The sequence below is a fragment of the Silurus meridionalis genome, chromosome 7 (assembly GCF_014805685.1).
Source record: "Silurus meridionalis isolate SWU-2019-XX chromosome 7, ASM1480568v1, whole genome shotgun sequence".
NCBI classification, from domain to species: domain Eukaryota; kingdom Metazoa; phylum Chordata; class Actinopteri; order Siluriformes; family Siluridae; genus Silurus; species Silurus meridionalis.
Genome location: NC_060890.1, coordinates 17,382,613 through 17,395,675, shown reverse-complemented (window position 1 = coordinate 17,395,675; position 13,063 = coordinate 17,382,613). Strand labels below are relative to the sequence as shown.

The following is a 13,063-nucleotide window of genomic DNA, read 5'->3' as shown; positions in this document are numbered from 1 at the left end:
ATCTATTCAACATTGCACCTGTTAGTGGGTGGGAAATATTAGGCAGCAAGTGAACATTTTATTCTTAAAGTTGACGTGTTAGAAGCAGGAAAAATGGGCAAGCGTAAGGATTTGAGCGAGATTGACAAGAGCCAAATAGTGACGTCTAGACGACTGGGTCAGAGCATCTTCAAAACTGCAGTTCTTGTGGGATGTTCCCGGCCTGCAGTGGTCAGTGTCTCTCAAAAGTGGTCCAGAGAAGGAACAGTGGTGAACCGACAACAGGGTCATGGGCGGACCAGGCTCATTGCTGCACGTGGGGAGGGAAGGCTGACCCGTGTGGTCCGATCTAATAGACGAGCTCCTGTAGCTCAAATTGCTGAGCAGTTCGACGGGTCAGAAGTGTTTTGGCAGCAAAAAAGGGAACCAACACAATATTAGGCAGGTGGTCATAATGTTATGCCTGATCAGCGTAAATGGAGATTGTTACAAATATGAATTTACTTGTTACTTAAGTTTTATGTTTAATGTCTGGTCACACAGAATGTTTAAGTATAGATCCATCATTATTGACGTGTGCTGTTCATAGATTGGTGCTGAAATACGGAACTGGTCATGCAAACTGCAGTCCTAAGCCATTGTAGTAGTATTTGTGTTTATTACATATTCATCCTCATAGTTGTTTAGTTGCTCAGTCACTTTATAGATCTGTAGGCTGTTCATGTGGAACCATCTTCAGCTGCACAGAGTGGTCTTCGATTGAGTCACGTTCCGGTAGATTCGGAAACAAGAACGCAACAGCATCACTGGTCAATGGTGCCTCAGGACTAAAATGTATCTTTTTTTTAAATAATATAATTTATGATTATAATAAATGAATACATCATTTTGCTGTAGTGTTTATTGTGAGTGTGACTTGTCCTTTAAATGTTGTACCACGATATATCACATATGTATTTTTATATCTTCTTTTGGCTGCTCCCATTAGGGGTCGCCACAGCGGATCATCCGTCTCCCTACCCTCTGTCCTCTACATCTGCCTCTTTCACACCAACACACCAACTACCTGCATGTCGTCCTTCACTAACGATATACCCCATGTCCCTTCTCTGCATATATATATATTTATATATATATATATATATATATATATATATATATATATATGTGTGTGTGTGTGTGTGTGTGTGTGTGTGTGTGTGTGTGTGTGTGTGTTATCTGTCGTCTGTCTCGTCTCCGCTCGTCCGCGGTGTCCCAATATATCTGAGCGTGTGGGGGCCACATTGCAAGCGTTCCTTCCAGCTCGGCTCGTGATTGGCTATCGAGGTTTGACCTACCAAATCTCAGCCAATCAGCTGCGTGCAATTCCAGGCTGAACCACAGACATACAGTTGTTAGCAAGCAAGTCATCTGATTCATGGTCAGAAGGTTATGAGCGTTTGCTAAACCTTGGAAGGCTGCGAGTTTCATTTCCACTTATTTGAAAGGTAATTATAGTGCGTGTGTTAAATGTTTTTATATTGTGTTTGCTTTATAAGTTTAGTGTGTAGTTTGAAATTCGGCAGGCTGTGAAGGTGACTAGCCCTCTGCGTGTGCGCGTGCATGCATGCGTGTTTGTTTGCAGTTTCATGCTTCATATTCGCCATATGCATTTTATTTGTGTAAAATAGTCATCCAGTTCTGTATTTTGGATAAATAACTTATATTGCATAAATTCGCCCTGAGATTTACATTGTATATAGTGTTGCCACTTTATTAGAAGGACTCTATTGCAGTACTGTCTTTATCCTCATAACAATACATTCCAGGTGTTTCTCCTTGGCTTCTTTACCAACCTTTCGAAAAAGCAGTTCAGTCATATGATTTATTGTAGATGTGTAGAATATGGGATGCATCTGCTTATTAAAATAGCAAACCTTTACCAGGTAGATCAGCTAGCATACAGGAGACTGTCCAGGTAGTATAAAGTATCTCAGGGGTTCTCAAACCTTTTTTTTCCCCCAGACAGGGAACCCTTTACATAATTCTTCAGACTGTCTGAGCGAACCACATATAGTCACGATGATCATGTGTTCAAATCTGTTGATTTGTCCAGAATGCCTTTGTATTCTGTAGCATTACCGTTTCTCTTGAAATTAGGTCTCCTAGACATGCACCAGACTGAAAAAGCTCTGGTGGACAAAGGAAGCTCCGTGAATATATAGAAGAACTTTATCTGGATTGAACTCTGACCTCAAACCTGCTGAACATCCTTGGGATAAATTTGAGATGCTGAGTACATGCCAGACCTCCTCACCTGACATCAGGGCCTGACTTTATTAATGCTCTTTCAGCTGAAGGAAACAATTGTGAAAAATCTTCTCAGAAGAGTGAAGAAATGCAGGAGTTAAACACTGTATTAATACCCAGGGCTTTGGAACACCTGACAACAAAAACATAGGGGTGTCCTGGTCAGGTGTTCACCTTATTCTGCCCATTAAGTTATGATTTCCATGGGGGCTTCCACTTTTAGAAACCAGTGGAAGTGGTGGACTAAAATCTGCATAATCTGGGTGGCTTATAAGCAGGTGAGAGGCCGCTTATAAGTGAACATTGACCAGAAGTGAACATTGACCAGAATTCCAAAGAAATGTTTCAAAAACTTGTAGAATCCATGCCATGAAAAATTTAAGGTGGTTTTGAGAACAAAACCACCTTAAATTTTTCATGGCATGGATTCTACAAGTTTTTGAAACATTTCTTTGGAATTCTGGTCAATGTTCACATGATTGTACCAGGCAGTTTGAGCTGATTTAATTTTTTTTTTTTTTTTGGTGCATTTCTTTCTGCTTTGAAACTCATGTTTTACCACATCATAATGGTCTTCTATAAGTATGCCAGGAAGCGTTCCCCACACCATTACACCACCTCCACCAGGCGAGACTGTTAACACAAGGCGAGTTCCGATAATAGACTAATTTTGTTGGTGTCAAATTCTGACCGTACCATCTGCATGAATCAGAAGAAATCAAGAGTAAGCAGACCAGGCTACTTTTTCCAGTTTTTAACTGTCAAGTTTTGTTGAGCCTGTGCCTACTGCAGCTTCAGACGTGGACATGGTTTTCTGCTGTTGTAGCCATTTGCCCTAAGGCTTGGTGTGTTGTGCATTTTGAGAAGCCTTACCATAATTGGACAGAGTGGGAATCTGAGATTCTGTAGCCTTCATGTCCGCTTGAACCAGTGCGTTTTTGACTTCTCTCATCAACAAGGTGTTTTGTCTTATGGACTGTTATGCATAAAAACTTCACACTGCTAGTTTGGTTTTCACCTCCATACCTGCTTGAAGTTCACAACAATCTTGTGCAGGTCTGACAACCAAAAACAGGCTGCTAATAGGGAGAAAAAACAAGGAAGCTATGAGAAGTGGAATAGTCCAGCTTCATCTGAGCTGCACGCCTGTTATTTTAAGGAGATCATCTAATAATACAAACCCAAAGGTACATGCCAGCAGCCAGCAAACTCATACAAGATGTTTTCTCATTCTTCTCAAACTCTTTGTTTTTGCATTCCAATACAAGGTGCACTAGGGGGAAAATACGACGTGAGGAGGCGACAAAAGTAGAAATAGTCAAAAATGGTGTTGTGTCCAGTTTTGAACATTGTGATGCATTTGTTATGGAAATTCCACTACACACAGATTAATGCTGTTTCTCTCGGTGTCAGGTTCGGTCCAGTGCACGGCTCAGCACAGTTAAATGGCAGTGGTGCAGGAGGGGCCGTGGAAGAGCCTGAGCTCAGGGAAGAAGGTGGCGCTGGCTGCAGGTCTTTCTGTCGGGGCCACAGTGGGCTACATCTTGTATCGTCACATTCGGAGCAGCAGTGGTGAGAGAGAATTACATTCGCTGATGACTCAGGTTTATTATAATGATGTGTTATTTTAGTGGAGTAATTGTTCATCTCTTTCATAGTGCATTCGTTGCTTTTTGGGCCACAGTTCTGTGGTTTGTTATAGCTTACAGCCAGCTCCAGAATTATTGTCACTCCTCAGTGTAAAAAAATTAAAAGAATAAAACAAAACTAGTTAATGGAAATGTCCATTAAAGTAATTTCAAATGATCACCCTGTACATGATTCCTAATGATTAAATCTTTCTTAATGACAAGCTACATCTGTCTAATTCGATTTTTATTTATGATAGATTTGAATAATATAAGTAATTGTAATTAAAATTATCAAACCCTAGTTTTCCGCTCTGTAGCTCAAGAGCCAGATACGGAACAGTCCAGGTTCTCCTTGCCCCTCGAAGTGTACAGATCTATCGCAAGGCACCAGAGCACCTTTCTGGATCTAGTGAGTTTTTCTTTCCTGATTTTTCTCTCTACGTTTTACATAGCCATTTGTAATATTGGAACATTTTATTAGCTTGCTATCCTTACATTTCACCTTTACTGTAGATTTACATTTGATTGGTTGAAAATGTTGGATTGATTGATTGTTTTTGTTTGTTTGTTTGTTTGTTTGTTTAGGTAAGCCAGAAGTCAGGAGCTCAGGTGAACTTGTTAGCGAATTCAGAGGATCGGAGCACTGTGTGCTTCTTGCTCCAGGGCACAACACAGCAGAACCTTTTGGCTAGATGTGCTCTGGAGAGACTGGCCAATGACAGCGAGCTCATAGATGATGTTTTAGAAGTGCCCCAGACCGCCTTTGGGCGAATCATAGGTCCGTTTATTTTTTAAACATTGTATGTATTTTATTATTGTTTATCTGCGTTAATGTCAATAGACTAATATGGGAGGCTTTGTGTGATAGGTCGTGGAGGCGAGACCCTGAAGTTGATTAGCCGAACTTCCGGAGCTCGGGTGACCTGCCCACGTGAGCGAGGTCGCAGCTTGGAGGAAAAGGGTGAGGTTATGATCACGGGAACACGCCAAGAAGTACAGCGTGCTAAGGTAAGGCGGTTGTATGCTCAATAAAAAGTTTGACGTATCCTAAATAAAAGTGAAACAAGGTTTCTGCAGGTACTTAATGTGTACCTGCAGAATACGGGGCAAGGGAAATATAGCGTTTCAGTACACATCGTTTAGCATGACTACGACTGTTTCACCACATGTGCAGCATGTATCAGTTACTGCAGACTAAATATTTCCAAAATACTCAGAGACACTTTTATAATGCAAGTCTAAGAGCAGTCTAAAGAATATTTGAAAATACTTTGTTATACAGTATAACAAGAATAAAAAAAATACAACAGGCTTTTTATTTATTTATTTATTTATTTATTTATTTTTAATCAGTTATTTTGAGACCAACATCAGGGAAAGTCAACAAAGCTGTTCTTTTGTAGATTTCATTAAGGGTTCCATCTTTGGAGCAACTTTCCATGACAGGAGCAGCAGCTGCTCATAGATGAGAGTTCTGAGAAATCAGTTTGTTTCTTAGAACAGGGAAACCTGCTTGTTTGTGGTAATCACACGCTACAAATGTAGTAATGAATGCACATCCAAATGTGAATTATTCCTTTAAAAAAATTCATTCTTAGGAATTCAGTTTGAATGCTTTTTTTTTTTTTTTATTTAATAAAAATTTTTTTTTAAAGGACATGATCATGGAGAAGGTGATGGAGAATGAGATGGTACGAAAACGCATCAGCCAGTCATCTGCCCTGCGTGAGAAAAGAAAAGCCCCAGAATCAGAGTCAGTCCAAAGACATCAAGGCCCAGTCAGCGAGCTCATGCTGCACATGAATGAAGATGATCTGCTCACTCCACTGACTGAAGTGAGACTTGTTCAGGCCAGTGGCTCTAATGGGTTTGCCAGCAGCGGGGACTACACAACAGAAAATTCACTACGATCAGAGGAGATCTTCTCACCAGTTTCACCATTAGAGTACTCAAAATTTGAAAGTAAGTACAGTAAAAATTAATAGCTGAGAATGTTTGTTTTAGGGGGTTTTCCCCTCATAGAGTGCCGTGTGTATGTAGAATGTGACCTAATATATAATATTAAATATTACCATTCCAGCACCTACATTGACATTTAAATGGCACTAAATAGTTTACTGCATTCATATTGTAAATTATACAATTGGGTACATTTCAGTATTTCATTTCATATTTCCTCCTGCCAGTCCCAAGTCCTGACCTGAGCTTCCAGCCTGGTGAGCATTTAGAGGTATATGTGTCTGCTTCAGAAAATCCCCAACACTTCTGGATCCAGATTATAGGTGTCCGATCACTTCAGCTGGACAAACTGACTACTGAGATGAGCCGTTTCTATAATGGCGACACCTTACACGTGAGTTTACAGCATTTTTGCTTGTTTCCTTTCATAAATATACTAATTAGTATGGAAAACCCCTAACTGGAAATTGTTCATGCTGTCTAGGAGCACAGAGTGGAGGCTATAGTTGTAGGGGACATTGTGGCTGCTCCTTATAAGGACCAAAGCACGTGGAACCGAGCTCGTGTGTTGGGCGTCCTGAGCTCTGGTCTGGTTGATTTGTACTATGTGGACTTCGGGGACAACGGAGCACTTCCACGGGATCAGTTACGCAGCCTGAGGTCAGAACGAGTGAAGGTCCAGCATCTGATGATCTCTGTGTGCCGATATCTACCGGGGTCAAACTGATCATTTCTGTGCTGTTACTGTTTTTAGGAGTGATTTTTTGAGCTTGCCCTTCCAAGCCATTGAGTGCAGCCTGGCAGAAGTGCATCCTGCAGGTCAGCATTCATGTGTGAATTGACTGTACATTGTATGTAATTTCAGATTAATTATTCAAATTAAAACATCTACACATTGGGTTTTAGGAGAGTTTTGGTCAGAGGAAGCCCTGGATGACTTTGAGAGAATGGCATACTGTGCACAGTGGAAGCCTTTACTAGCCAAACTGTGCAGTTACTCACACACTGAGATGTCCTCCTGGCCCAGTGTAAAGCTGTATGACAACAGCCATGGAAAGGTCAGAGGAAAATAATTGTCCCTTATGTACTGTTTTGACAAAAAACACATCATAGAAACAATCATTTTACATAATTATTCTCCCTATACATGTGTGTGTTTAAGGCTCTGGATCTGGGTGAAGAGTTGATTCGCTTAGGCCATGCAGTGAGCTGTCAGGATGAGGGAAGTGGGCTGAGAGGAGATCACGATGAGCCAAGATCTCTGCAGAAGTTGCTGGTAAAAAAAAATATATATATATATATATATATATATATATATATATATATATATATATATATATATATATATATATATATATATATATATATATATAGGAAGAAATGCAAAATATAAAATTGCTTTCATTTTTAATTAACAGCTTATTAATAACATTAGTCAACAGTTTTAAATTTACAAAAAAAATGTATAAAATGCTTGCTTGGTTAAATAATATTGAAATAATATTTTATAATATAAAAAAAAGAAATATAATAAATATGATTTAAATTGAGTAATCGAATAAATTGGCACAAATTAAATTGATTAAATGAAATGTAATCAATGAAAATTTCCAATTGAATAGTTTACATATGTTATACCCCATTTGGGTAATGCAGGTGTGTGTGTGTGGGAGAGCGAGAGGGTGTGTTTTACATTTAATATTAAATTTTCTAAAGATATGATCTAAACTGTTTTACTTATTTCAGCGTACTTTCACAAATGTCTTAATTTCTTCCATCCTTCAGTCATTCACTCCCTCAATATGCGGAATTGTCAGGATTTTCTCCTTTTAAGAGAAATTCTTGAAGCTGTACATAAAACGCTAAAGAATCGATTGTGCTAGCCAACCAGGGAGTTGCTAGCGACTAACACTAGCGCATAGGATTCTTTAGCATTTTAGTGCATGTGCAAAACAAATCTTATTTCCGTGCCAGTAACCACAGTAACTGCACTAACTCGTTATTCTTTATACCCCTGATAATGTGTATGTTCTATTAGGTTCCTGAGGGAACCCAGATTTTAACTCTGTTCCGCATGTAAAAAGGATTGTATTCTGCACCGAACAAAACCCTGTAACAGAAAAATTTATTTGTTGCCGTTTAATTGTTCTTTCCTCCAAACATCCAACTAATAATGTCGTCTTTCTTATCTACAGGATGACATGACCGGAGCCACCTCAGAGTTGAGTATGTCCTGCATAAGCTTATCAGGTTAGTGTCAAAAGAGTTTACTTCAGGCCCTGGTAAAAAAACCAACAGGTCTTAACCAAGGTAGTCTTTACTGCTAAATTAGATTGGAATAGAAACTGGATTGGACTTGAGCCCAGACTTAAAAAACGACTAGCTAGCTTATCTATATTACTAAACTGACCCATTCTAACAACAACAGGGTAAAATGCAAAACTAACTTTTATAACATTTAAAGTTATAAAACGTATTTGAATTATATTATCTGCACTCTCATTGATAGTTAAATACAGCAGAATAATCATAAATAAATGTAGTTTCATAGCATATGACATACACCATGCAATTTTATTGCTCATACAGGTATCTCTGAAACTAAGAGGAAAAACTTGACTGCCTTTTGTCTCACTAATACTTATTTCCTGTTAATCTTATAATAAATCAATTGTGTAAATTGCAAACTTTTGTTTTTATATATTAATTTAGGCACATACCCATTTTTAACTCCTAGAGGTGCACATTCTGTAATATTCCTCATGACATTTTGAGGGTTTTAACCTGTTTTTATTAAAAGAAAAAAAAATCTGTGAAATCAAATATCACTCAGTTGTGATAGTGTGAGAAACTAAGTATATATCCATGTGTAAGAGCTGCTTGTGAGAAATGGATCCAGAATTTGAATGTTAAAGTTAAATTATAACTCGCACTATACAGCCAGAGAGGAACATGTCACATGCAATCATCACCTATAAAACTGTTAGACTTAATTCTGTGAGATTACATGTCAAATTATGAATAACTATTTTAGAATCATGTGTTAAGGTTCAACATATCTATCAGTGACAAAGCAGTTGACGTGGTCTTCTTCGAGCTACCCCAGCTTTGTAGATGTGGAACGAGCTGATGTAGATCAGAATTCCTCAGACAACCTCATGCCTCCATCGCTTCTTTACTCCACACCATCATTAAGCCTGAGTGAGCTGGTCAGCCATCTTATCGAGTCCTCAGGCTCAGTGCTGTCTCCACTTGGCTCGGATCCAAGACTTGTTCCTCACCAGAGCCTCATGAGTTTCTCAGACCTTCCATCAGAAACAAAAGTAAAGCCTTTGCAAGAGTTTTCCTCGGTCACCACATCCTCCTCGTCTGCTGTAGATGTAGTGACATCAGCACTGGAATCGGTCAGTCTGAGTGACAACGTCTTCCTAGGGACTTACTCCAGCAACAGCGATGTCACGTCATCTTCAGAGCCGCTGGAACCGGAATCTTCCGCCAGTACCTGCAGTGAGTGCGTGTGTAGCAGCAGCAACAGTAGTGATGGAATAAGAGGTGTCTGGTATTACCTTACGTCTTCCCAGGACTCCTCTGATGCATCGCTCAACACCACTATGCCCACATCATCCACAGCTTCCTCGTCCTTCTGCCCAACGTCCTCCTCTTCTTCCTCCTGTCTGACTGAGTCTGAGGACATGCCCCCTGTGATTTCCTCCTCTGTAATCCATTTAAGCTCTGACCAATCGTCAAGTGGTGATGATGCCGAAATGATTGACGATCCATCTGAACCAAGCAACTCTCTCCAAAATTGTAGTGCTTGCACCAGTGACGAGAGCGATGTCATTTACATCGGTGTTACCAAATCGCCGTCTGACCCCTTTGATAAAGGAGTTCATGATTCAAATTATTCTCCATCCAAGACTAAATTAAAAGAGCAACAGGCATTAACAAAAAATACGAAAGCACCGAGTGAACAACTTGCTGAAGGTTTAAGAGAAAACGAGGAGAAGGAGGAGCTCTGTGAAGAAGCTGGGGATATAGACAAGGTCCTGGAACTTGAAAACAAGAAGGTGAACAGTGGAGACGTATCAGCAAGAGGTGCCACTGGTTTAATGGATCATTTTGAAGGCATACTAGTGTATTTAAGTCTAATCTCTAAACACCACACCTGTAGCATGTGTGATTACCACAGAGCAGGATTTTAAGTTTTCCTCATACTTCCTGTTTACTTGCTTGTAGTAATAGTGATAAAATGGTGAAACCTTATAAATAAAAAAATTCAAATTGAAAAGGTTTTTGACTGAATCAGTCCATTAATAATACAGCTTATAAAACCAAACTATTTAGACTCTCATGCAGTCCCAGCTGGTTGGAATTTCATTAGCTAATTTTAACATGGAAAGGGTGTATTTAAAACCATTTTTATTAACCTTCTATTTTGTATTAGTATTTGATATACTTTGTAACTAAATCCATGAATTATTGTCAAATAATTTAAATGCTAAGTCTGAAAATGTTGAACCCATTTTAACTTAAAATAAACACACTATGCATCATGTTCGAAGCTATTGAGAGCTTTTAATATATCAGACCCCAAAAAAAGCTTGAATTTGCTATGAATATCCATTTTCCCTACTTCCCTCCACAAGAGCGTATATGAAGGTGTCAGCCTTCCCACTTGATAGCTGTTGGAGAAGTTTGGACTGTTAATTATTGCGTAATTTTTACACCCCAGCTGGAGATTTGTCCAGTTTAACCTAATAAAGGTTTTGAGTAAAAGTTTTACCACAGATATCTCATCCAACTTTCAAATACTAGAGAAATACAAAATACTTGAGGCTATTTACCTGCTGTTTTATCATGTTTCATGCTTTTCATGTGTGAACAGACAAAATAATGTAAACTACAGTTTTAGCTGAAGTACAGAGTACATATGCTACACTTGTGGTGGTCGGAGATTGGGATGAAATACAATGTTCTGATTCTCAACTGAAAAGAACACAGCTCACTGTAAATGGAAGAGGTGGTTGTTGGGGTTTTTCTCACAGGTGCATAAAAAAATAAAACTCACAGAAAAGTGGAGTATGGGAATCACAATACAGTGTTTATGTGGTGCACAGAATTGACGGATTATTTGTCACTGGGAATTCTATGTTGATTGTTTGTTTTCTCTCATGCAGAAGTCGCCTCAATATCTGGAAGTGTAGACGACGTACTTGAAGACGAGTTTAACTGATTAAAGACCAAAGTCAATGTGTGTTCATATTGGTAAGACCAACAATGTTTCATGTAGTGTTTTGGCCCTGTTTATACAACAGTGATGTATTGAATTTGATTGGTCAGAAGTATTATTTGTTTATTTATTTACTATTTTTCTCACAGCAGTGACAGATACAAGGTAAATCCAAGGTCTATGCTAATGCACACATTTTAACGCACTATGTCACCAAACATCTGCGGGCATCTGACCATTACACTCGCATGTACTTGATGGACATCCAGTTCCAGATGGAGATTACCGTATGTTGTCAAAATAACCTCCACACTTCTGAGAAGACTTTTCTCTCAATGTTGGACCGTGCCTGTAGGGACTTGCTCTTTAGTGATGCCTGGCACCGGCTCGTTTAGTGATGCCTGGTACATACAGCGTGTTCCAGTTTATCCCAGAAGGGTTCAGTGGGTTGGAGGTCAGGGCTCTTAATGGATTTCACTTTGTGCACATGCTGGAACAGGTTTTGGGCTTATAACCATTGAAAGTGAAATTAATGCTGCAGCAAACAAAATATTCACTAATGTTGTTCACTTATTTTGTTGCAACAGTTTGAGGAAGAAACCAAATGTGGGTATGATGGTCATGCGTCCTCATACTTTTGGCCATAAAGTGTCTATTACTGTTTGTATGTTGCATGTTTATATCTTATTCATTTCTCAAGAAATGGCATTTTATAGCTTATTTAAGTTATGCGTAACATAAAACAGGAACTAACTACAAACAGAACTTTCATCAGGTTAAAAAGAACAATTTAATGAAAATAAAAACAATCTATGGCAAACTTTTGTAAAACAAAGAGATAAAAGCCCATCCAGAGGTCTGTTACTAGAAACAAATCACCATCATGCTGTCATGGCTTGTTTTCCTTTAATAGGACAATGCAATGTTTTTCTTCCTTGCATATGCAATTAAATAGGTTTAGATTTAAATTATGATTGCGATTTGAATGTTTTTGTTTTTTTTTCCCCCCTTTCAGAGACCCCCTGGAAACACTGCTGGCATGGACCTCATATTTCTGCAAAAAACAAGCCTTATCTCACTGTGTTATGTGTTTTGTTTATTTCTATTTGTCACTTTGTTGTATGTTCTAGAGTTACTGTCAACATTACTGATATTGTTTTCCTCACTTTGTACTGATCTACTCGAGAAGAATTAACTGATGACCAGATGAATAGATGCTCAGGAAAAGTGCGAGCTACGACCAGGAACCTCAGTATTATTCCAGTTGTGCACTTGGGTGATGAAATAGTATTTATGGAAGTTGTTTGGAATAATTTGCTATTCATTTACTGTACCTTTTGTTATTCATGTTGTACATTTTAGGGTTAAATAACATGCTTGTGAACAGATTCTAAGTATATGAATATAATAAAAATACAGTATTGTTCTTTATTGATTTTTTTTCTCCTTGCATTCTTTTTGTGTTTTTGTTCAAAGCTATTTAACATGTTGAATATAGCCCTAAAGTTGATCTTAGACTAATTTGTCTTATTTTACAATGAAGAATTTAAATGATGAATGTGTGATGAAGTAGAATTGAATTAATAAGAAACAGTACAAAATATGAAGTACATTTTCAAGAGTTAAGCAGTATTATGAACTTAAATGTTACTAGGGCTGAGATAGCCTTGTAGTATCATTCTAAATTGAATAAATCAATAGTCCGAGTGAGATTTAAAATGGAACAAATGTGTACAGTTCTGCATTTTAGGATCCATCACTAAACAGCACAGCTCAACAGTAATGGAACTATAATAAAGAGACATTCAGTGCCAGATGAGGATGGGTTTTGAGTCTGGTTTCTCACGTCTCAAGAAGCTTTTATTGTCATTTTAACAATATATAACTGACGTGAGACAACGTTTCTCCAGAACCCTGGTGCTACATTTAACAACATAAAACAACATGAAGCTACATAACAGAAAACAGGGTTAAG

The 13,063-nt window shown here is 38.4% G+C and overlaps 1 protein-coding gene across 4 annotated transcripts; it reads left to right on the top strand.

Moving 5' to 3' along the window:
* The first annotated feature begins 1,312 nt into the window (after window positions 1–1,312).
* Window positions 1,313–12,523, top strand: tdrkh (tudor and KH domain containing). Of its 4 annotated transcripts, none has more exons than XM_046854599.1 (15): window positions 1,313–1,466; window positions 3,682–3,840; window positions 4,217–4,308; window positions 4,485–4,677; window positions 4,768–4,907; window positions 5,555–5,861; window positions 6,086–6,252; window positions 6,343–6,518; window positions 6,613–6,677; window positions 6,765–6,916; window positions 7,021–7,134; window positions 8,054–8,108; window positions 8,907–9,953; window positions 11,036–11,123; window positions 12,104–12,523. In XM_046854599.1, the coding sequence occupies exons 2-14, from the start codon at window positions 3,714–3,716 to the stop codon at window positions 11,089–11,091; spliced, it is 2,691 nt and encodes an 896-aa protein (XP_046710555.1). In that variant the 5' UTR covers window positions 1,313–1,466; window positions 3,682–3,713; the 3' UTR covers window positions 11,092–11,123; window positions 12,104–12,523. The 4 variants fall into 4 exon arrangements, with proteins under 4 accessions (XP_046710555.1, XP_046710554.1, XP_046710557.1 ...); XM_046854598.1 differs by having other exon boundaries at window positions 4,202–4,308; XM_046854601.1 differs by lacking the exon at window positions 8,907–9,953.
* The last annotated feature ends 540 nt before the right edge of the window (window positions 12,524–13,063 follow it).

Coding starts and splice junctions, on each gene's coding strand:
- tdrkh (XM_046854598.1), top strand. CDS start 3,714: ATGGCAGTGGTGCAGGAGGGGCCGTGGAAGAGCCTGAGCTCAGGGAAG. Junction 4,908..5,554: donor AAGAAGTACAGCGTGCTAAG/GTAAGGCGGTTG, acceptor TTTTTTTTAAAG/GACATGATCATGGAGAAGGT. Junction 9,954..11,035: donor TGGAGACGTATCAGCAAGAG/GTGCCACTGGTT, acceptor TCTCTCATGCAG/AAGTCGCCTCAATATCTGGA.